The sequence below is a fragment of the Polyodon spathula genome, chromosome 37 (genome assembly GCF_017654505.1).
Source record: "Polyodon spathula isolate WHYD16114869_AA chromosome 37, ASM1765450v1, whole genome shotgun sequence".
NCBI lineage: Eukaryota > Metazoa > Chordata > Actinopteri > Acipenseriformes > Polyodontidae > Polyodon > Polyodon spathula.
In genome coordinates, this window is record NC_054570.1 from 437,294 (window position 1) to 458,573 (window position 21,280).

At 35.5% G+C, this 21,280-nt stretch overlaps 1 protein-coding gene across 5 annotated transcripts; it reads left to right on the forward strand.

The window, feature by feature from the left end:
• The first annotated feature begins 4,983 nt into the window (after positions 1-4,983).
• On the forward strand, positions 4,984-14,326 carry LOC121304413 (signal peptide peptidase-like 2A). Of its 5 annotated transcripts, none has more exons than XM_041235550.1 (17): positions 4,985-5,280; positions 5,750-5,860; positions 6,339-6,521; positions 6,620-6,706; positions 6,988-7,121; positions 7,437-7,582; positions 7,916-8,012; positions 8,237-8,338; positions 8,431-8,512; positions 8,982-9,056; positions 9,543-9,599; positions 9,766-9,819; positions 11,038-11,137; positions 11,299-11,379; positions 11,569-11,729; positions 12,545-12,575; positions 14,193-14,326. In XM_041235550.1, the coding sequence occupies exons 1-17, from the start codon at positions 5,230-5,232 to the stop codon at positions 14,225-14,227; spliced, it is 1,587 nt and encodes a 528-aa protein (XP_041091484.1). In that variant the 5' UTR covers positions 4,985-5,229; the 3' UTR covers positions 14,228-14,326. The 5 variants fall into 5 exon arrangements, with proteins under 5 accessions (XP_041091485.1, XP_041091484.1, XP_041091486.1 ...); XM_041235552.1 differs by having other exon boundaries at positions 14,196-14,326; XM_041235551.1 differs by lacking the exon at positions 12,545-12,575 and having other exon boundaries at positions 4,984-5,280; positions 14,196-14,326.
• Positions 14,327-21,280: the final 6,954 nt, after the last annotated feature.

The window sequence follows — 21,280 nt, forward strand, 5'->3', positions numbered from 1 at the left end:
GCACTTTAAAAAAGAAACAGAAGTACATTTTAATGAATACTTTGTTTTGCTTGGTACAGTATTCGATCCTCAGTACAGTTACCAACATACTGTATGCTGATATTGTATACTGATTGAGCCGGTTTTAAATCTGTGCAAGTACAATACATCGTCAGGTATGGGAATGTGACTTGTAAAGTACTTGCGCTGATACAGTAGCTATTGTTAGAAAAGGGCTGTACTACTATCCAATTGGGATCTTAAAAACATGCAAGCTGTTTTCTGTAGGTATTGCAGATATCCATCCATATATAAATGATTCTGCTGTATAGAAGTTGGGATGAAACATCTATACTTTCTGCAGTGAACCAGTGGTTGCCTTTGTAAACTGTTTATTTAGGTTTCTGTTTAATTAACAATTTATATAACCATAATTTTTAATAAATTGCAATTTAGTTTGGATCTGGAACAATAGAGTGGGATGTAATATTACAATCACTTAAGACTTTCTTCTACTGTAGTAACTGTTGGGCTACTGTACATTGGTCCTTGATACCTTGAGACCTGGCAACCCATAGCTTTATCAGAAATTCTGTACTGTATAGGAAATATAATCAGTATCTGTCATTTGAAAATAAAAATGCATGTTATGCAGTTCATCTGTATTTTCATGTAAATCTTGTTTTTTACCTCTCAGAAAAGGAGGCGGAGGATAGACCGAAGCATGATAGGCGAGCCTATGAACTTTGTTCACACCACGCATGTGGGATCAGGAGATATGGGGAATGGACCTGGAGCAGTAAGTAAAGTGTAGTGCTGATCTGAGGCATGCAGCACACATCTCATAACTTCTGTAGTTTGTACATTTGATCAAGAATTACATTTTGTCAAATAATTGTCAGATAGTTTTTGGCAAGTTGACATTTGTTTGGAGAAAGTGGGCACTGTTCAGTTGAGAGAAATGATGGGGAGCTAAATACCGCCATCCTTTAAATCATTAAGTAGGTCAGTTCCTGATCAACATCATTTACAGACAAAAGTGCACAAGACTGGCATGCACTGTACGATGTTTGATTTTCATAGCCTTGGTACAATATTTTTATCTGTGTTGGTGTTTAGATCCTCTACAGTTATCAGTGTCTTAGGTTGTGTGTGTGTGTGTGCGATTTTGTTTATTTTTAAAGAACGTTAGTTTCAAAAGGCATATCTAAATCGGAATACATTCTTTATTTCTTTCTTTAATTGAATACAGTAGCCTGTTGTTCCCAGCCCACTATTTGTTTATTTTAATGTGTACTCAAATGAGCACGATTGTCTTGAGGACTTTAATTAAACTACTGATTTTTATGTTTGTTTGTTTTTTAATAGATTTTGTGAATGCTTTTGGATATCATATAAAATGAATTGCACACTTTTAAGCATATCCAGAATCCTGATCTTTTATTTCTTTTAGGCAGGGTCGATTCAAGAACAGATGAAATCTAAAGGTGGCTATGGAAGTGAACTGTCTAATGTCCAAGAATGACTCACAATTAAGTGTAAAATGTGGGCATTAAAAATGGTGAGTTTATTAATGTGCTTGTAATCCCCCAGGTATTTGTCTGCTGTTCATAATTTAACTTCAGCAAATGAAATGTCTGCAGTATAAGGTAATGTTTAAACAGTAGTTATATTATGCATCTAAAAATGAATGCCTTAACCTTGCTACAGAAGGATCTCTGTTTATCCTGCATAGTAATACAATTCTTAAATACAACATTGAATATTAGCCTATTGATTTAGACTTCAGCTTTTGATAAGTAATGTGTCTTTAAAACCTTATCCAGCCCATTTGTTTCTTGAATTAGTTAAAATTAGGACCTATAGAAACCATACAGAGCATTAAAAAGAATCTTGAAAGCTTTTATTTTTCAATTCAACCATTCTTATTAAACACTCTTAGTGCTGCACAGTGCTCTTAAAATTGAATCTGTACTATAGTTTTTAATAGTTATGGATGCTGTACTAAGTGTTATGTAAATTAACACACGAGGGACTAATTCTCTTCATGTGTGTGAAGTACGTTAAATGTGAACGTGTTAGTTTATGTAAACTGATTTATTACATGCATTTGTTGTTCCATCTGTAATGGTTTTTGTTTGATTTACAGACACTGGGCATGTTAACGTTGTTCAAACCGGTAATTGACAGTCTTGCTTACAGGACGTTCCTGGACAGAGCCTATCAACACCTGCACTTGACAGTAAAATGAAGAGACATCTGTCTGTCTTTATTTATGCTTTTTACAAAAGCTCCTGAATGAAATTGGCAGATATCTTAGACATCTGTACCTAATTAAGCTGTATATTTTCCATATTAATGACTGCACTCTGATGTTGGTTGCTATATGCATGTCTTGAGCTGGAATTACCAGTGTGAGTCTGATTTATTCTAAATTAAAAAGTGTGACATGAAAAAAATAATAATAATTTTTTGCCTGGGACGTATGGAGTGGTTCGGTGAAGTATGCAGTTTTATCTTATGTTCACTTTTGTACAGTCAGTGCCTTCTATATTGAATTAGAGCTTGGTTGTCTGTTTGCCTGGTGTGATTTAGGTCATCCATTTTATCAAGATGTGGCTGGGCCATCACAAGATGCACCTAGGCAAATCCTTACATAAAGCCTCATTCATTTTATAGTTTTTAGAAATGTGAATGTGTTTTAAATGGATGGTTTAGTTTACTGGTGACTCTACTGACTTATTCTTTTGTAAAGCACCATAACTTTGCTGCATTTGGGAATTTCAGGTTTGTTAACATGTTCCAGCATCATACACTTGGTTTATTCAAACATTTTTAAAGGCATTGTAAAGTCATGTATATTGCACTTACCTTTGAACCACTGTTGATTTGCATTTTTCTATTTATTTTCAATATTGGGTAATTGCTGTTTAGGGTGATCAATATCTGGTAATAAGTTGGGAAAGCTGTAACCTATGATGAGCCATGTCTGGTAGAAGAGCATGTAGGTTTGTGTTAAAAAACATATCTAACTGGCAGTGGATTAAAATAAACCTGTATTTGTTTTACAGCCCGGTGAGCTTAATAACATATTTTAACGCATGTGTGTCTCAACCTGACTCAACAACCCAGAAATCATTCTCGGTCAATAAAATAAAAAATTAAGCACCATATTTTGATTGCACTGTTGGATCCAAGATGATGTCACTCTGTGGCAAGTTAATTGCCTGTCGCACAACACACGTGGTGTACACTTCTCTCTTTCCAAGTTTGTCATAAGTTGATGTTGGTGAATGAAGCTGATCTTAAAATGTATACCAGTTTGCCCCACAAAGTTATTCAAACTCTGTTTGAATAACATCTGTTTGTGTAATGTATTGCTGTGTTCGTTCACATTGAGTAAATCCCCCACCTAATATTGAAAAGGAACAATCTAGGAGAGAAATGTTCATATCCTGTATTTTATCAATGAGGCATGATACTGTTTGTTTGTTTAAATTTGGAAAAATGTGTTTATGCTGTATATTGTTCTGTGTCAGTTTGATCATCCTGAATGTACTGTAAATCCACTGTTGCTTAGGTATTTAATGCCTTTTTTTAAAAACGTAATTAAAAAAAAAAAAAAAAAAAAACTCTTGAATGTGAATTAACCTTTCTGCATACTTAAATATACAGGGGAAAACACATTTGTAATGGAGGTAGTAGTACAAAATGGCCAATTTGTGAAGCAAACCATAATGTGACTGAGAAATCGACTGGAGATTTCTAGAATAGGAAACACAGACTGAACACAAACTCTAATCGGTGACTTCCAAAGGAGTGTTGTATATGTTATGGGAGGCTAAGCTCTTTAATATTGTACATCTCTGAAGATCATTCAAGTATCCCTAAATGAAAGTCAATATGTTGAAGGAGTCTTTCTAGCTACAAACGTTACCCCAAAGGTTCATTGGTTCTCTACCACCCGACCCTAAGGTTCATAAATTTAATCATTTCTATTCATCGGATAGTAGCCTATCACAGGACCTATCTGAGCAATCTGAGCAATCCCCCCCCCCCCCCCCCCCCCCCCCCCCCCCCCAAAAAAAAAAAGATCCAATCACAATTTCATATTGTAGACATGTCTCCTACAGGTTGACCACATTTTCAAAGCTCGAAACTGGGACACATTGCTAAATAGTCAACAAGACTAATTAAGCCATTTAAATATAGGGGATTTAAATAGTCGTTGTGTGAGCTGATGCGCTGGGGAGGCAAAATGAGCTGATCCTTGAAGCCAGCATTACACTTCAGCAATCAACAGCAGACAGAAGGATATCTGCCTCATCAGATGGAAACCAACGCAAATGGATGGAGATGCAGATGGATCACATTAGTTTACTGCAAAGCTGCGTCTTAGTTGGTGCTTATCTTGTCGAGAGCCGAGTTCAAATCAGTATGAAGTTCAACATCTACTCTCATGTAATGGAAATCATGTTTAACTTGCCATATTGTGTTATACCTACTGCAATTTTTTATTATTATTAATAATAATAATACATAAAAATGATTAATTGTGTAGATCGTTGTAAAAATAAATCTACGTTTTGCCATTTTTCTCTATTCCTTTTTTTTTTCATTCACTGCGTCAGGATGGATATTTTTATTGACTTTGGATGTGGATTCGGATGCTTGCAACTAATCTGCTTTGCCTAGTTTGTGTGGGCTAAATCCCACCAGAACTGAGCAGCTACAAACAGAGACAGTAATTGCAGATTCATATTGAACATAAACTAAATGAAAACGCATGTCTGTGTTAATCACTTTATAAAAAATAATTTTCTTCATTACCCTTGTAGATTTTGAGAAAAATGTTGGTACCTTTTTTGGAAAACCGGGACGTTTGGTCACCCTAATCTCTTACACAGCTAATAGAAAGTTACGATTCTGAACCAGATCGCCCTTTTTCGTACAGATACAATATTGATGTGCAGTTATCCACAGTCAGTACATACAGTGTAACTTGTATGCTGTAACAACATGGTTGTGATTGTATGGCTGCGGGTGTCACAACTGTCCACTCCTCCATAAGGGGGATTACCAAGCGGAACAGGAAGTGAAATAAACTTTATTCAGTGATTGCTTTTGTCAACATGAAGCTTTGGAAGGACCAAAGCTTAACTGAAAGTGTTTAAAGTTGTTCTGAGAATTACCCACTTGTCGTATCCATAACTGCAACACAAAGGGCCTAACACAAGTGAATCTCCAGTGATGTCGAAAATACTGGTTGCGAGTATTTGTGCCCTTTTTTTGTGTGTCCAGGTAAATATTACGGTTTGTATTTTTGTAATTGATTACGTTTATACAAATAGTAATTGAGTGTTGTCCGTCGGACTGTTGTTTCGATTTATAAATGTACTCATATATATTGTACTTGTCTTTTAATTAAAACGTTATGCTACGTCGTGTATTACGCTACAGTAAAGCCACGACAGAGTGCTACTCGGCGCTTATTCTTAAGCGGTTAAATCTACCATTTAAAATCTGCCATTTTTACCATACGTATTATTATGACAACTGTTCTTATTTCTTAACGTTTTAAAGACGTATTGTAAAGCTATGCGCTGCTGTTCACCGTGTAAACATTGGCTTACTTTGTTCTGAGTCTCCTAAAAGAAAACAACATGGCGACAGTTAACTAATTTTTTCTGTAAAAGCATATTGTACACTAAAAATAAAAGAGAAACCAGATAGACAATAAGTGCATAAACATTGTCCCCTTAATCTGTAGGTAAACGCTCAAGAAGCAGTCTTGCGTGCATTTGGATACTCCGCTGAAAATGAATATTGCATTGTTTTCAATTCGTCTTGGACACCTCTTCCACCATCTCTTGATAATGCCGTAAGTTCTCTGAGATGCATGTGTTTTCTCCTAGTTTTATTTATTTATTTATTTATTACTGTGAAACAAATTCTGTATCTTTTAGTCACCTAAAGGCACTAGAAGAGATCATCGTTTTAATGATCGAGGGATACCGCAGCTTTAACAGAGTTATCTGCATAAACTGTAAAAGGGAGGTAAAGTTACCTTAAATCGAAAATGACACTTGAGCATGGTTGCTAAAATATATTCTTTCAAGCTAGTAGGTTGAGCGTCCTTAATTCTGCCAGACAAGCTGGGCAAGTTTCAGTTCTACTCTTCCTAAATGTTATTAAAGCTGCAGTTCCACTGGATTTATTCTCTAGGTAAAGTTTGTGTGCATCCTAGAAGTAATTTTACAAAGCTACCACTGCAGATATCTCAAATTTTTAGATACTGACTTCACAAAAATCACTATTACCAGTTTCTTAATTTTTGTTTTAATTATTTTTTTTTACAGACATTATACCAGTTGGTTAACTTGACCTCAAGTGTGCTGTGCCATCAATCTGATCTTCCTCCTGAGGGTCTGAATGGAAAGGCAGTGGTGGTAATGAGAGGAAACTGTACTTTTGAAGAGAAAGCCTTGATTGCCCAGTCCAGTGGAGCCAGAGCTATATTGATTGCCAGCAAAACCAGCCTGGTAAGTCCAAACTGCAATCATTGTGCCTCTGCATCAAACTGTCAATGTTAAAGCTGAAGGACGGACAAAAGCTTAAATGTGGATTTCTGCTGTTCCAGAGCACACCCTCAGCAAACAACACTGACAAGGGAGTGAACATCCAGGTTGCCCTTGTCAGGTACAAAGATGTGTTGAATATGCAGGAGGTAACTAATATTATACATTTATTTTCACACAAGAGCAATGTGATGTGAAACACCTGTTTACAATTCTAAAACAGTAAGACACAACTTCAGACTACTCACAAGCTGAAGAGGGTAGCTGTGTATTCTAAAGTGATGCATTCTTGGGCATTATGAGTTGTTAATGCATTTTATTTGGTCTTAACCTTTATTAATAAATAGTTTCTTCAAGTAGTACAAAACCAAAGCCTTAGTTTTTTGTTTTTCTTAAGTGTGTGAATTGCTTTTTGTTTTTTTTTCCTTAGGCTTTTAAGGACAATATATCAGTGAAACTTTATGCACCACCTGCAGCTCTGTTTGACTACAGTATTTTGGTCATATTACTTCTCTCTGTGTTCACTCTTGCTCTGGGAGGCTATTGGAGTGGCGCTGCAGAACAGTAAGTTTTGGATTCTGTTATTACATCTATTAACAACATTGTTTTGTAAGTTAGACTTCTGTGCACTCTATTTAGGAAGAAGAACTTGTTGACTGTTCAGTTTGTTTATGATGCTCCATAAACAAACTGAACAAATATTTGCCACGCAGGTGGTTATCCGGGGCACCAGACATGCATCTTAGTTACATAGTCATGTGATGCATTTAGGGACTTATATATATATATATATATATATATATATATATATATATATATATATACACACACAAATGTAACATCTAGAGCTAATAGGACATGTATCTGTTCAATTTGCAGGCAGGAAATAAATTTAGCAGCGCTGGGAGGAAGGAGGAAAGCTGAGAGCAGGGATGAGATCCAGTTCACGCCACTGAAAGTGGTGATATTTGTGCTTGGGATGTGCGGGATTTTGGTTCTACTTTACTTTTTCTACAAGTGGCTAGGTAAGGAAGAACTTTGTCATTCGTAATCAAAATGTCAAACCTGTGCTGTGATATATTTCATTTTTTGGGGTTTTTTTTGTCCATACAGCCCAGTCATTAAACTCAATCTTAAACTGAAATTTCACCATGCAACTATTGATCTCTTTTCTGCCATCTTCTCTAATCCCTGGTGATTGAATGTACAAATGGAAAGTTGGTCATGTCCATTTGCTATTCAAATTCTGTTCAAATAACAATAATTTGAATAGCATATGTTAGGTTTTTTCATTCTAATATTGAAAGTGTGTGTGTTTTTAATATAGACACCTGCCCTCTATGTGTTTGATCTTTCAGTGTATGTTATGATTGCTATGTTTTGCATTGCATCTGCAATGGCTGTGTACGGCTGTCTGGCTGCACTGGTACAGATGATACCATATGGCAGATGCAGGTGAGTAGTTTTCTTTTCGTACAGTTCACATTCCAGCAAGAAGTATTGATGCTACAGTAAACCCGACAAAGACCTGATTTAAGAGGTCTACAGTTGGTAAATTCCAGAACGTTTTTTGAATAAGTCATAGATGTCATTCCCTTTGGTGACCACTTGATTCAGGTTTTCTAGTCCAGTCTGATGAATTGTTCAATTTGAAGTGTAATTATTTTTTTTTATTGCAGTTTTTCCTTCCGGGACAAAACCATTGAAATTCGATTCTTCTTTCTTGCTGCTTTCTGCATTGCAGTGTCTGTACTTTGGGCAGTTTACCGGAATGAGGACAGGTACTGTGAGCACTAACCCCAAGATCAAGTAAAAACTGAGTCCTACAGTATGAGAGATGTGATCATGTGCGCTTTTTGTTCATTTTTTTCAGGTGGATTTGGATTTTGCAGGACGTGTTGGGAATCGCATTTTGTCTTAATTTTATAAGGGTGTTAAAAGTCTCAAGCTTCAAGGTTTGTGATTCAAAATTTTATCCGCTGCAGGTTGCTGGTTAGCAATACTCCCTCTGTCTTTCCCGATAAAGGTCTTCCATTGAGCTGGAACTTGTATACTCAAAAACGTATCTGTGCAGTTCTATTGTGCATCTTAATCAATGCAGAATAAGTCAGTCAGGGTTGTGCGAGTCATGCAAATAGTCTGGAATTCCATTTATTAAGTGTCATTTTCTCAGAGATTTTGTAGTAAATTAAAAAAAAAAAAAAAAAAAAGTTAATACCTTGATCTGGGTACGTTTATGGCAAATAGTACTGTCTGGTAAGATTAGTTACTGCTCCTCCTAAACCTCTTTCTCGGGTTAATAATTGAGGTGTTTGTCGGGCATTCAGTGCCTCTCACAAGGTTGAGATGAATGTCTGTTGGGTTAGACCTGGAAAAACATATAAACCCCAAAACTGCATGAACCCTGTTTTCATTTCCTTTCAGATCTGCGTTACATTGCTGAGCCTTTTGCTTGTTTATGATGTGTTCTTTGTTTTCATCACTCCCTTTTTCACAAAGGTAAGCACAAGTATTTGTTAATAATAATGTAGGGTACATGAATATTAAAACGTGAGACTTGATTGCAGCAGGGGACCCTGTATCCTATTTGGAATTGCTTTAGGCTGCAAAGACTGGCCTGTCTCATCACTGGAACTTGTCTGGCCACAGTGCAGTCCAGGTGGTCTTATTTTCAAATAAAAAATACACACACAGGTACATATTCCTGTTGAAACTAATTTGAAGAGTATCTTCAAACTGTGACCTTTGAACTCAGTTGGCCCCACTTGCTTAACACTATTGCTATAGACCAGGTAGGGCCAGCAAAAGTTGAAAGGTCAGTGAATCACATGATTTTTGATTGGAATAAAAGGATTAAATGTAATACTGGAGGAATGGCTGTAAACATCAAGGGGAGGTGAAAACAATACGTTATATTAATAATAATAATAATACTACTACTAAGTCAAATGTGATATTATACATAAAAGCCTTCATGTTTTATAGAACGGTGAAAGCATTATGGTTCAAGTTGCTGCTGGCCCAGGAGCCACTGGTGAAAAGGTAAGCACTGGAGGCCTTTGACTTTTTTTAAAGCTTCTTGAATTAATAGCATGTGCAGTAGGTTTAGAATTGCTTCTTAACTGTCTCAGCTGACCAGTTTGGTGGGCGTTTGCTGCTTTCTTTCTTTTGAAATATTAAACAGCTATTGACTTGGGTTTGATCCTAGAGAGGTGGAAACATTGCTGAAGTCCCTGCTGAACCCACAGCTCCCTATGAGAATGTAAGACCTGTATTTCAGATCTGTTCACTGGGGTTTGTGGGTGTATAAATCGCATGTTAGTGAATTGGTTTCTATATTTAAAAAAAAAAAAAAAAAGTTGAGGCCTTTATTTTAATCTTTAGTCCATTAACTGGTTAGATTAACATTTAGCAGGGGAAATATGGTTGTGTGATAAAGTGCTGTCTGCTTTCACTGAGTTTAGTAGTCATCTAGTCCCAACTTTATTTGCTGCTGGTTTATGATTTTAAAGTTCCCCAGTCAGAGTGTAATTTTACATGCATTACCTTGAGGTACAAAATGGTCACTACAACATGTAATCTCACCAATGGCTGAGCCACTCAGATTCATAATGAACGCTTTTCTTTGGTAGATTCCCTTAATGTTTTATAAAGTGGCATAATCCAGCACAAAAACACATGTCATCATTCTTGGTTGTTTGTGGATTATAATTGTAATGTCCTCCCCAGCAGGTATTCCTACAAGATAATGCACCTTGCTTTCATATTTACAGTAACTGCCCCTGCAGTAAATTTGTTAGCAGGAATTTGTCATTAAGTATGGAATGCCTTGATGATCAATAAGAGATGATAATGACCTCTTCAGTGTTTCGCTATTATGATATGATTTCTATTTTTAAAGGACAAAAAGTGTTTAAAATACAATTTATTTATTTTAATTTATTTATTTCTAATCTGTGGAATTAAACACTGTGGGGAATATTTAGAAAACTTTTGACCACTTTTCAGTTACCATCCTGTTTTTTTTTTTTTTTTTAAATCATAGAACTAATTCTAATTCAAGCACTGCAAAGTTGTTTGTTTCTAAGTAGCGTGAGCATATCATTTGGTAAACCCTTAATCATAAAGACAGTTCCCCATGTTTTCTTTCTGATCAGTATTAGAAATGTGAGATCTTTTCAAGGCATGATTCCTCAAAGCATAGTTTGTATTTGTAAATAAATCACAATGCCAGATAATGAATCACCAACATGCAGGGTTAATAAAAAGGGAAGTAAAACTTATTCTGCTGACTTCTATAATGCAGTGCCTTCATTTACTCCTTCATAAGGTTCATACTTTTCATTTTGCAAATCTGTTTTTGCTGTGTGTTTTTTTTTTTTTTTTTAATTTGCATAAATTCAGGTCAGGAATTTTACATTTTAAATTTGGAATTTGGTGTGTTCGACAACTGTGCTTTTTTTTTTTTTTTATACAACAGCTTCCCATTGTCATGAGAGTTCCCAGGCTTTCATCCCCAACTCAATACCTGTGTGGAATGGAATTTTCTCTTCTTGGATACGGAGACATTATTGTGCCAGGTGGGGTGGCTATTGTATTTGAGTGTTGTATTGTTTCAAACTTAGGAGAAATGCTGTTGGTTTCAGTAGGGTTAAATCCTATTTATTTGTTTTTTGTAGCTATTGTATTTTAAGTAAGGCTTCAGTTCTGACATTTTGTGTATTTTTTGTTGCCAAAACAGGATTGCTGGTTGCTTATTGCCACAGGTTTGATGTGTGGAACAACAATTCTACAAAGATCTACTACATATCCTGCACAATAGGTACAGTATCTACACAGTACACACCATTGCTAATACTTGTGCAAAAATATCCATGTGTACTTGGGGTGGATGGGGAGAATGGCAGGTTTAGAAAGAGAGGTGATCTCCTATTTTGGATTTGCTTGTTTGCACAATGCATAGATCACAATTGTCTTTCTCTGTCTCTGTCTTTGCTTTTATTTTTTGCAGCCTATGGTGTGGGTATGATAGTGACATTAGTTGTGATGGTCTTCTCAAAGATGGGGCAGCCAGCCCTGCTCTATCTCGTGCCATGTACTCTACTTACCAGTGCTTTGGTTGCCTGGAGACGCAAGGAAATGAAACGGTTTTGGGCAGGAACCGTTTACGAGGTGAGTCAAATGTAATGGCTTAAAGCAATGCAAGTGTTGTGTTTTATAAGAAGACAAGGAGCTGTATTTCTGGGGTTCTTTCCAGAGTAGGTTAATTTAATAATGACGTCGAGGACAGGTAGTTCCATCATATTATTTGTACTTCCCTAAAACCTATTGAACAGGTTCCATTTTAAGAACTATACACACTTTTTAATTCAGCCCTTGGGTGGGACTTTGAGCTATGCCAGGAACAGGAAGCATATTTTCATTAATCCGTTTCCATACAGTCAGGTTTTTTTTTTCTAACTTTATCAAGTTCCCTAACACAATGTATGGCATTACTAAGTATATCACCTGTGTCTGGTATGCTACTAACTATAGCAGCTGTAATTTCAAAGGGCCAAAAATCATTTTTGTGTGCTAGTAAACATTGTTGTAATGGAAAAGTCGCTTGTTCATAGTGTGAACATGTGATAGAATTCATTTGACTTATATAAGTGATAACAACAACAAAAAAAGTTTGATTCGAATTTCTACTGCCTTTTTATAAACATTCTTTGCATGCATCATTCTTTTGTAGCAGCATGACCGGAAAGTGTGTTGCAGGGCCTTAAGCGTGTTCTGAAAGGTGTATCAATAATACACTCATATATAAAATTGTGGGAATTGTGTTTGGACAAGTATGTGTTTCGAAAGCCTTTTTAGTCTCCATTATTTTTAACAGTTTCATACATTGCCAGTTAAATGAAAATGCTGTCGAAATACCTTAAATATAAGATACCTTATGTACAGTACTGTTACAAATGCAAACATTATCTTCCTCTTCCACGCAGGTTTTGGACTCAAAAGAACCCTTATTACAAGGTGTGACATTACTTCTGTTCCTGGATAGTGCAATCTATTGTAACGTAACTCAGGGGTGTCAAACAAGAACCTTCAGGGCACTTTTAACTGGCTCTTCACAACAGCTTTTCATTCATTTACTGTTTGGTCCACATCACATCAATTAATATCAACCTGTAGAAGGGCAGGCATGACCCAAAAGAGGCAGACTGATTGGATCAGAGTGGGAGTTTATAAGTGTGTTGCCTGGTTTTCTAGCTGCAGTTTAGTGTACTAAATGTACATATACCCTATAAAGTACACACAGACTAAACAGTGAATATACATATAATCATGTCTTCTACTATCTAATGACAGTGAGGCCCAGTGGAAGTTGATCTTGCCACCCCTGAGTGATTGCTTTGATTCCTCACTTTATTTTTGGGTGCTTGCAATATTCTATTTTCTGCAGTTATTTTTTTTTTTTTTTTAGTTTAGAATTCATTATTTTCTATTGGTCTCGCAGCTTATCCTCCTGTCGTTTTGATAAAACCATAAGACAGCCAGGAGCATTTATTGCAAATCTTGCATCACCGCCACTCCCCAGCATCAACATATTACTTAATTTTTTTCTTCTACTTCTTAGCTTGGTATTTTATTACCTTAACCTAAACCTAAAAATTATATATATATATATATATATATATATATATATATATATATATAAAATGAAACAGGAATTCTTGTCAAACATACACATTAGATCATTAATAGATCATTGTGTTGGTTGCATAGTTTATAGGTGTAAGTAGTGCCTTATGACTTGCTAATATAATTTACAAACCGTTTCTGTGCTAAACCAGAAGATGGCGCACTTCAATAAAATGATCTATTGTATGGCAGGACTGGTGTGCTGTACCAATCATTTCCTGGTTTGACTGGAAGAAAAGTGTTATCTTGGACCACAAGAGGGCAGCAAAGGCTCATGCAACAAAACAAAAAATATGTTGCTTACTTTGATGAATAAAAAAACTTCTAATATAAAAAGCAGTAAAAATGTTCTTGAAATGTGTCACAGAGGACAGATATCTGCAGAATAGCCACTATTCATCTTTGGTTGACAGACTTATCACAAATATTTGACTGTTTTCAAAATTATATATATATATATATATATATATATTGGAAACCTTTTCAAACTCAAGTCTGAGTTTTGGTCTTCAGCAATGCTGTGCTTTACTGATGTTATCCTATTTAAAATGTGTGAAAGATCTTTGCCAAGCTGCAAGCTTCCCTTTGAACTCCATTCAGCTTAATATTACACTGTTTTACTCCAGCTTTGCTATTATTCGGAGTCTGCTAGATATCGTTGTGTTTCTGTCAAAACATTTGCTTATTTTTTTTTGCCATGTTTAATTTTTGTAGTACATTTAAAGTGTTTGGCTCAAAGGAACGTTTGATTTAAATAAATATATAAATAAATAATAAGCAAGTCTTAGACTTCATATATAGCGTTTTGAACTTGCTTTGGTGAACATTTTCTTTCATTTGTACCCCCTTTGAGTCAAAAACCTAGCATGAAGCCTGCATTTTGGATTTTGTTTAATTAACCACATTGTCTTTTTTCCTTTTTTTTTTTTTTTTTTTTTTTTTTTTAAGAAGATGGAGGAGAATCCTGTGGCCATATCCAGTAATGAAAGTGAAGTAATCGTACATCCGGAAGAGTAGCATTGCTATTTATTTTTTTCTTTGTTTTATGGGTAATGCTTTAAAGTTCAGGTTTCATTAGTTAAGATTTTATTTTGAATAGTGCATGAGCAATGTAATTCATTTATATTAAATTCAAAGTGAACATGAAATCCTAACGAATGGACCGGGGGGGGGGGGTAGTGCTGTCCAGAACAGACACATGTTGTGTTGCATGTTGACTGTATCATTCATTTGAATTCCTATCACAGCAATGTACTTTGTCTCTCCTGTTAATGCAATATTCAAAACGAATTCCTGTTTAAATAACTAAACCTATTTTAAAGCATTGCCTTTTAATGCACTTGATTAAACATTTTTAGACTGATGTGATTGAACAGTAATAATAATAGTACACTTTTGATGGTAGAAAAGACAATTGTGCCTTGTTCATAATCTAATACAGTATCTATGCAATTGTTGAAGTGTTAAAAGCCTTAATACAGTAATGCTGTTGTACCAGTTCAGCGGTTTGACTCTGAAATAACTGTTGAGCAGTAAATCTAATTTGTCTTCTAATACATTTTACAATAGTCATGTTTAATGTCCGAACCCTCAACACTGGTTATAATTGTTATTTTCTTTAATCTCACTACTAACAGAATGCAATTCTAAGAGTGTTCTTCTTTATAAGGGCTAGCGTTTTCTTTTGAAAGATTGTCACACATCTCTGCTGGTGAAACCTGTTGTATATATTTACTGTGGGTTGTTTAAGCTTTGATTCAATAAGCATAAGGCTATGTTTGATGGAACATGACGTGCATGTGTTTTTTTTTTTTTTTATATGTACACATGAATTGCATTGGAGTAGATATTTCTGTTTTCTGTATTGCTCCAAGAAGTACAATGTTCAAGCTGCCATTGCTCGCTATAAGAATATCATTATATTTGAAAGCCATTTGTCTTTCTTTTGCAATTTACAAATGTATGCAGCACTGATCAAACTTGAATGGTGTTGCTCTTTTTATTCTAGTGGTGTTGATTAGTTTTAAATTAAAATTTCAAAGTAAATTAGTATGTGGGCTATTTGTTTCCATTTAAAACACATTTTAATTTGCCTGGGCTGAAGCTTTAATTATGGTGGAGCTATCCTGATAGCAGCTTTAAAGAAGTACCAGTTAACACAAAAATGTGCTCAAGACAATTGATGTTTTAGCATAACACAATTACAATGATCACAATGTTAGCATGTGTTGTTATTTGGTACTTGCTCAAAGTGTATAGTGATAGTTGTGTCATGATTCCATTTACTCCCACTCTGTTTCTCCTCAAGTTGAAGTTTAAACAGCTTCCTTGGATGTTCAACCCATCAGATCCTGATTGTAAAGTGAATGTTCATGTTGTTAAGTCATCTAATGCTGACAATGATTCTGATCTTCTAATACCAAAACTGAATGTAAAGGAGAAATACAATGCACAGCTATCTTCATTGACATATAAGGGCAGATTTATTTACTTTTTATTAAAAAAAAAATAAAATAGCTTAGGGAAATTAATGAGTCAATGTGTCTTATACTGAAAAAAAAAAAAGATCTAAGATCTACATATTTCTGTGTATGTAAGTCCAGGGATTGTAAGCAGAAGGTCACTGGTTCAAATCCCACCTCTGCCACTGATTGAGTCACAGTGTGACCCTGAGCAAGTCACTTAACCTCCTTGTGCTCCATCCTGCGGATGAGATGTTAAATCAATGTCCTATTGTAAATGACTGCATATAATGCACAGTTCACAGCCTACCCCTGTAAAACACTTTGTGATGGTGGTCTACTATGAAATGCACTATATAAAGATATTATAGCAGATTAGTAGTCAGCTATTTTCAGTGGAATTGTCTTTCCTGTACCATTCAAGAGTTCTGCAATTCAGATTAGTTATAATTCCTCGACTGCAGTGGTGAACGAGTTCAAGAATGTGTGCAATAAATGGCCAGAGCAAGTTTCATTATAAGTGGTTCTCGGGCTATATCTAAAAATGTAAGCAGTGGATAATTAGCTGCGCAGAGAGATTATGAGGGATAGCAGAATTCTTAGGGACACACTCTGGTACAAACTCAAATCTTCCTTTACTCCCTATCATGCCAGAGACAGCTGGGTCAGCTTTCAGCATGAAGGTGTACTGGAGTTCTGGATCTGATTGGCTCATCACAGGGTCATGCCTCAATCCCAGTGAATGAACGACTTCCCCTAAAAGGAAATCAGAGGTAGCCTCATTAAATCGTGAACTCGTGATTGAACAGGAGAAGGAGTTGACAGCACGGGGTGAGACGAGGCTGCCAGGCAATCCAGTGTGAGGCTGTCCTTACATGGGGAATAGCGTTACAGAATAACAGCCCAAGGTAATAAAGTTGCATTGACACAATCATATCCAGAATTACTATGGGAGTGTAGGCTGCTTCGCAGTGCTATATCATGATGTAATTGACTTAAGGAAAATGAAAGAACCACAGTGGGGTAAATTGTCACAAATCAGCTTCATTACCATTATATACAGAGAACCATCAACTTTATATATTTGAAGGTGACTTTTAGGCTGCTATTAGAGCAAGGTGGCATTTGCTGTGTAGTGATCATTCTTAAGGTCAGGCAGCCCACTAAGTCTGTAATTGCAACTGCACTTTTACATGACTTCCTCCACTATCACTCAATAACATACATCTGTTTTTAACACAACATAATTACATTATTAAATATGCAATGCCATAAAGCTGCAGTGTATTAATATGCAGAGAACGCAAGGCTACCAATGATGGTAATAAAATGGATTCGCTGAGGGAAACTGACACTCTATACTTCTCAGTGTATGTTTACAGTGAAATCAATTGTTGGTGGTCACATGCTTTTATAAAACATGGTTCTTTGTTCCTCAGCCAGCATTCACCAGCTTCAACTGCCTTATATTGTCAATGCCAGCCTCACTGTCTAAAATACAGTACAGAGTTCTACAGGTGCGTGGAGGAGATCTATTGACTCCCCTATATCAACACAGTAAAACTACCAGTAAGGCCCAACTTTGTTGCAGGTAGAGTTGGAGCAGCTGTGTTACTGTTTTCTGCTTTGTTGTCCCTCTGGGGAAACACAGGTCCCCCTGTTTAAACCCAATACATTACCAGCTGAACAAAAGAAGATCTTCACCTCATCTGACACATTCATTTTATTATTAATCTTAATTATAGCGTGAATTACAAACTAGGACTTATTTTAAAGAACTAAACAGCGACTAATCATAATACCACCACATTTGTAAATGTACTCTATTGCGGTCTACAGTACTCTATCGACTTTACCAAACTGGATTATTACAGAGAGGAAGGGCGACAGGATTAGGACCCATGGACCGGTGCCCTTTAACTCCATATTAATAGATTGCCCGTGATCTCATCAAATGCTTCCAGATGTTTTTGCCCAGCCCTGTGCGTTCTTATTTTTGCGTGCATAACGCATTATTCATCTCATTTATTAAAAACAATGGTTGAAAACAGCCTTGGGTGTACTGTGTTTCTTATCTTTATGTGTCAGCTTGTATTTAATCACTATGAAACAAAAACACAGCAACTCATCAACCCTGTAAAAAGCCTATTACTGTGAGTCACTAATTAGCTGCTTTACACAGGATCATATGTATGGCTGTAGATTGGAAAGGCTTTTGCAGCTTGCTGGGCACCCATTAAGATATGTACTGAAGAGTTCAGGTATAACTACAATACATATGTTGTGTTAAACGTTTATCAAAAGAGCGATACCATTTTTTTAATGAAAACATTTCATAAAGACAAAGAGGAGACATGATACCTTTACTGGACTAAACATAATAATCACAAGGTTTCAAGATCTCAAAGCTTTTGATTAATTATTGTTTTAGTTAGTCCAATAAAATATATCACATCTTTGTCTATTATCTCTGGACTGATAGGGCTAGCATTTAATCTGTCAACTAAAATGTATAATGATTCCTAAAGTAATTCTCATTTTATTAATTCCATATTAACGTAAAACATAATGGCACTGTGTGCAATATGGACATATTAAATTAGATAAAGGAACCTGGATTAAAAAAACTAAATACGTAGCACATCCATAACTATTAAGTAAAAATTCTGTTTTTTAGGATTTGATTTGATATTGACCCTCCAAACTGTTTTTTTTTTTGTTTGTTTGTTTGTTTTTTAAAATTTGTTTAAAAAAAAAAAAAAAAAAGATTATTTGTTCAAGTGCCAAAGCCTGACTAAATCTGCTTTAACCCAACAATGTATTTCAGCAGTAAATCCAGGCTTCTTGTTGCCATCATTATCAAACTGGATAATAATAGAAATCATACCAAATTTCTAATTAAATACAGCACAATGTGGCGTAGATGGGTTTTTATTTAGTGCTAGCCATGGTATTACAATCTACAGTGAAAATGTAATAATATGTATTTTTATGCTGGTTGAAAAACAAACAGCAAACCCACCACTAAGTGCTGGAGAGACTATTCCTGGCTTACTTGTCTACAGCTGTGTTAGTAAGCAATTAACTGGATACCTAACTTTAACTTAAAAAAATTGTGCCGGGTCCTACAGACAATGATCACAATTGGGCGTGAACATTCTTAAAGCAAGTAAAATCATATGGAACTTGGTGTTACAATGCTTTTTACACCTTAAGAAGGCTTTGCACCAAAATGTTGAGTTCTTTATTTCAGTTATAGTAGGATAGCAGCTCAGTTAGCGTTAATCAAGGCTTGGTAAAAACAATTAACCTGCAATTACATTATCAACGGGATGTAGGGACACCATAGGCAGCCTGTTTATTCTGGGGTGTGTATCATCAGTAATCTGTGCAGTCTGGGATGTGGAAACAACTGCCCACCAAGCACCTGTTAGAACCCTCAAAGTCTGTCAGATCTGCTCAGAGATGCATATTACAGTCATTTGGGGCTAACAGTATAAGAAGTCAAGTGAACGTTTTGGCTAGTGCCTTCTTCAGTTTACATGACTTAGTTTCTTATTGTTTTACCCAATTTGAATAAAAGTAGGTTCTACATATTGTTTGTCTTTTTTAATTTTATTTAGAAATGTATATATGTTTTTATCGAATTCAAAGGGCTAATACTGTTGCGAACTGTTCAGGACAAAATTCTTAAACATTTAATCAGCTATAAATAATGTACTTGGGGTACAGTTTCTCCAAGACGAGTCATGTGTTTTATTGGAAGTTTGTCTTGGGTTAACTCTCAGATGGCAGACTCTTAATAACTTTTAAAAGCATCATGTGCCAGTCCTAAAACCATTATATTTCACTTTAGCATTGCTCGGGGTTACGTTTTTTCTGCTGAGATCATCTTAAATATGAAACACAACATCAATTTAAATGGTACCAAAAACGCTGATTTGGTGGTGTGAGGTTGATTATAAAGCTTTGAAGTTGCAAGATGCTTTCTTTCACTGCCCTTTGTGAGGATTATATATTTCCAATGTCAATTTGCAGGTATTTTGCAAAATTGAGAGGAAAAAATAGAACAAAAAAAAATATTTATTTTAAAAATCTATTTCATGATACTCGAAAGATTACTTCCTTAAAGAACATACAGGAGAGGAAGGCATCAGCAGACTTTTATAGTGCAATACTTAGAAGGGTTTAAACTTCTAATCTAAGTCTCTTCTTTTGGTAATTAGCAGGTTGCAGATCACATTCTGCAACTATTGGTGTTAACATTATTTTTTTATATAAATATACATCACATATTTGATGATGTTTAAATACTCGTTTAAGTGTTGTTTCATTTTTGCTGATAGCTAAATTGAGTGTTGTTTCATTTTTGCTGATAGCTAAATTGAAGGTTTCCTAAATTACTGTTTTATGCAGCAGTAATGTTAGTAATAGACATGCACATTATAGTTGTTTTGCCATTCTTTGAAAACAGTCAAGCAATGACATGCAAGCTCTTCTATAAAAACTGATCACCACCTTTCCGTGATTACTTTCTCACAAAGTCTGTTGTAAAGCAAAGCATGAATTCTCGTTCACTTTAAGAAGGAAAACTGGCAAATGCAAAAGGTAAATGGACAATTTAATAATAATAATAATAATAAAATAATAATAATAATAATAATAATAATAATAATAATAATAATGCAATCTTAAACGAATCACGAGTCTCACTGGGCTCTACACTTATGTTACACAGTAAAGTGCTTTTATTGTACTTTGACCTTCTCTTTTTACAGCTATGATAACTATGATGATGAGAATGTACCTCATCAAATACTGATGTTTAAGGATGTAACATCTGTTCAGATTGCATAAGCTTTTATTCCAGTGCATGTTATGCTTATTTTGGCCTAAGAGAGAAAATCAATGATGAGAACAGTCAGTTGTAAGGATCTAAGCTAAAGACGTCAACTCTTTAAATAAGGACCAAACCTAGCATTTTACTAACTTTCAAAGACAAACACACACTAAAGACTCTCTCACACATGCACACTGTTATAAAGCTGGTTTTCAGTCCATTTCTTTACTGATTTAAAGGACACCAGTGACAATAAAGTAATCTGATATACTTTGTTGTTTAATAATAAAACAAGAGAAGTTTCAAAATGAATGATTTGCACTATGACATTGTGGGTTGTAGGTTTTAATTATTTTGGTCAGGGTACAAATTTAATCCAAGGTTGAATTTACTTCAAGTGGCACAATCAATGCCTGAGTTGCTTTTATAATGATGATATGTTGAATATTTGGCGGATATGCAAGACCTATTCTGTTTGTTGTAACTTTGCACGTGTACCTCGTTCAACACAATGTATGTGCGCTCCCGAGCGTAGAAACATTGCTGTCAAAAGAAAACATCAACTCAGCTGTGTATAATACGGTCTCACCTATGGCATCAAAGATACATGTTATGTCTATTACCAACATCAAACTTTATGAGAATTTAAACATTACAACAGAAAACGACCCGTTCTCAACACTGGGGGAAAAACTCCACCTACTAACCTACGTTCGGAGATTTAGCAGACGTCG

What these genes read in the sequence shown, in the direction of transcription:
- LOC121304413 (XM_041235549.1), top strand. Translation starts at nt 5,230, where the DNA reads ATGTCGAAAATACTGGTTGCGAGTATTTGTGCCCTTTTTTTGTGTGTC. An exon ending in TGGAGTGGCGCTGCAGAACA is followed by an intron (nt 7,122 to 7,436) that starts GTAAGTTTTGGA and finishes TTCAATTTGCAG; the next exon opens with GCAGGAAATAAATTTAGCAG. An exon ending in CGGAGACATTATTGTGCCAG is followed by an intron (nt 11,138 to 11,298) that starts GTGGGGTGGCTA and finishes TTGCCAAAACAG; the next exon opens with GATTGCTGGTTGCTTATTGC.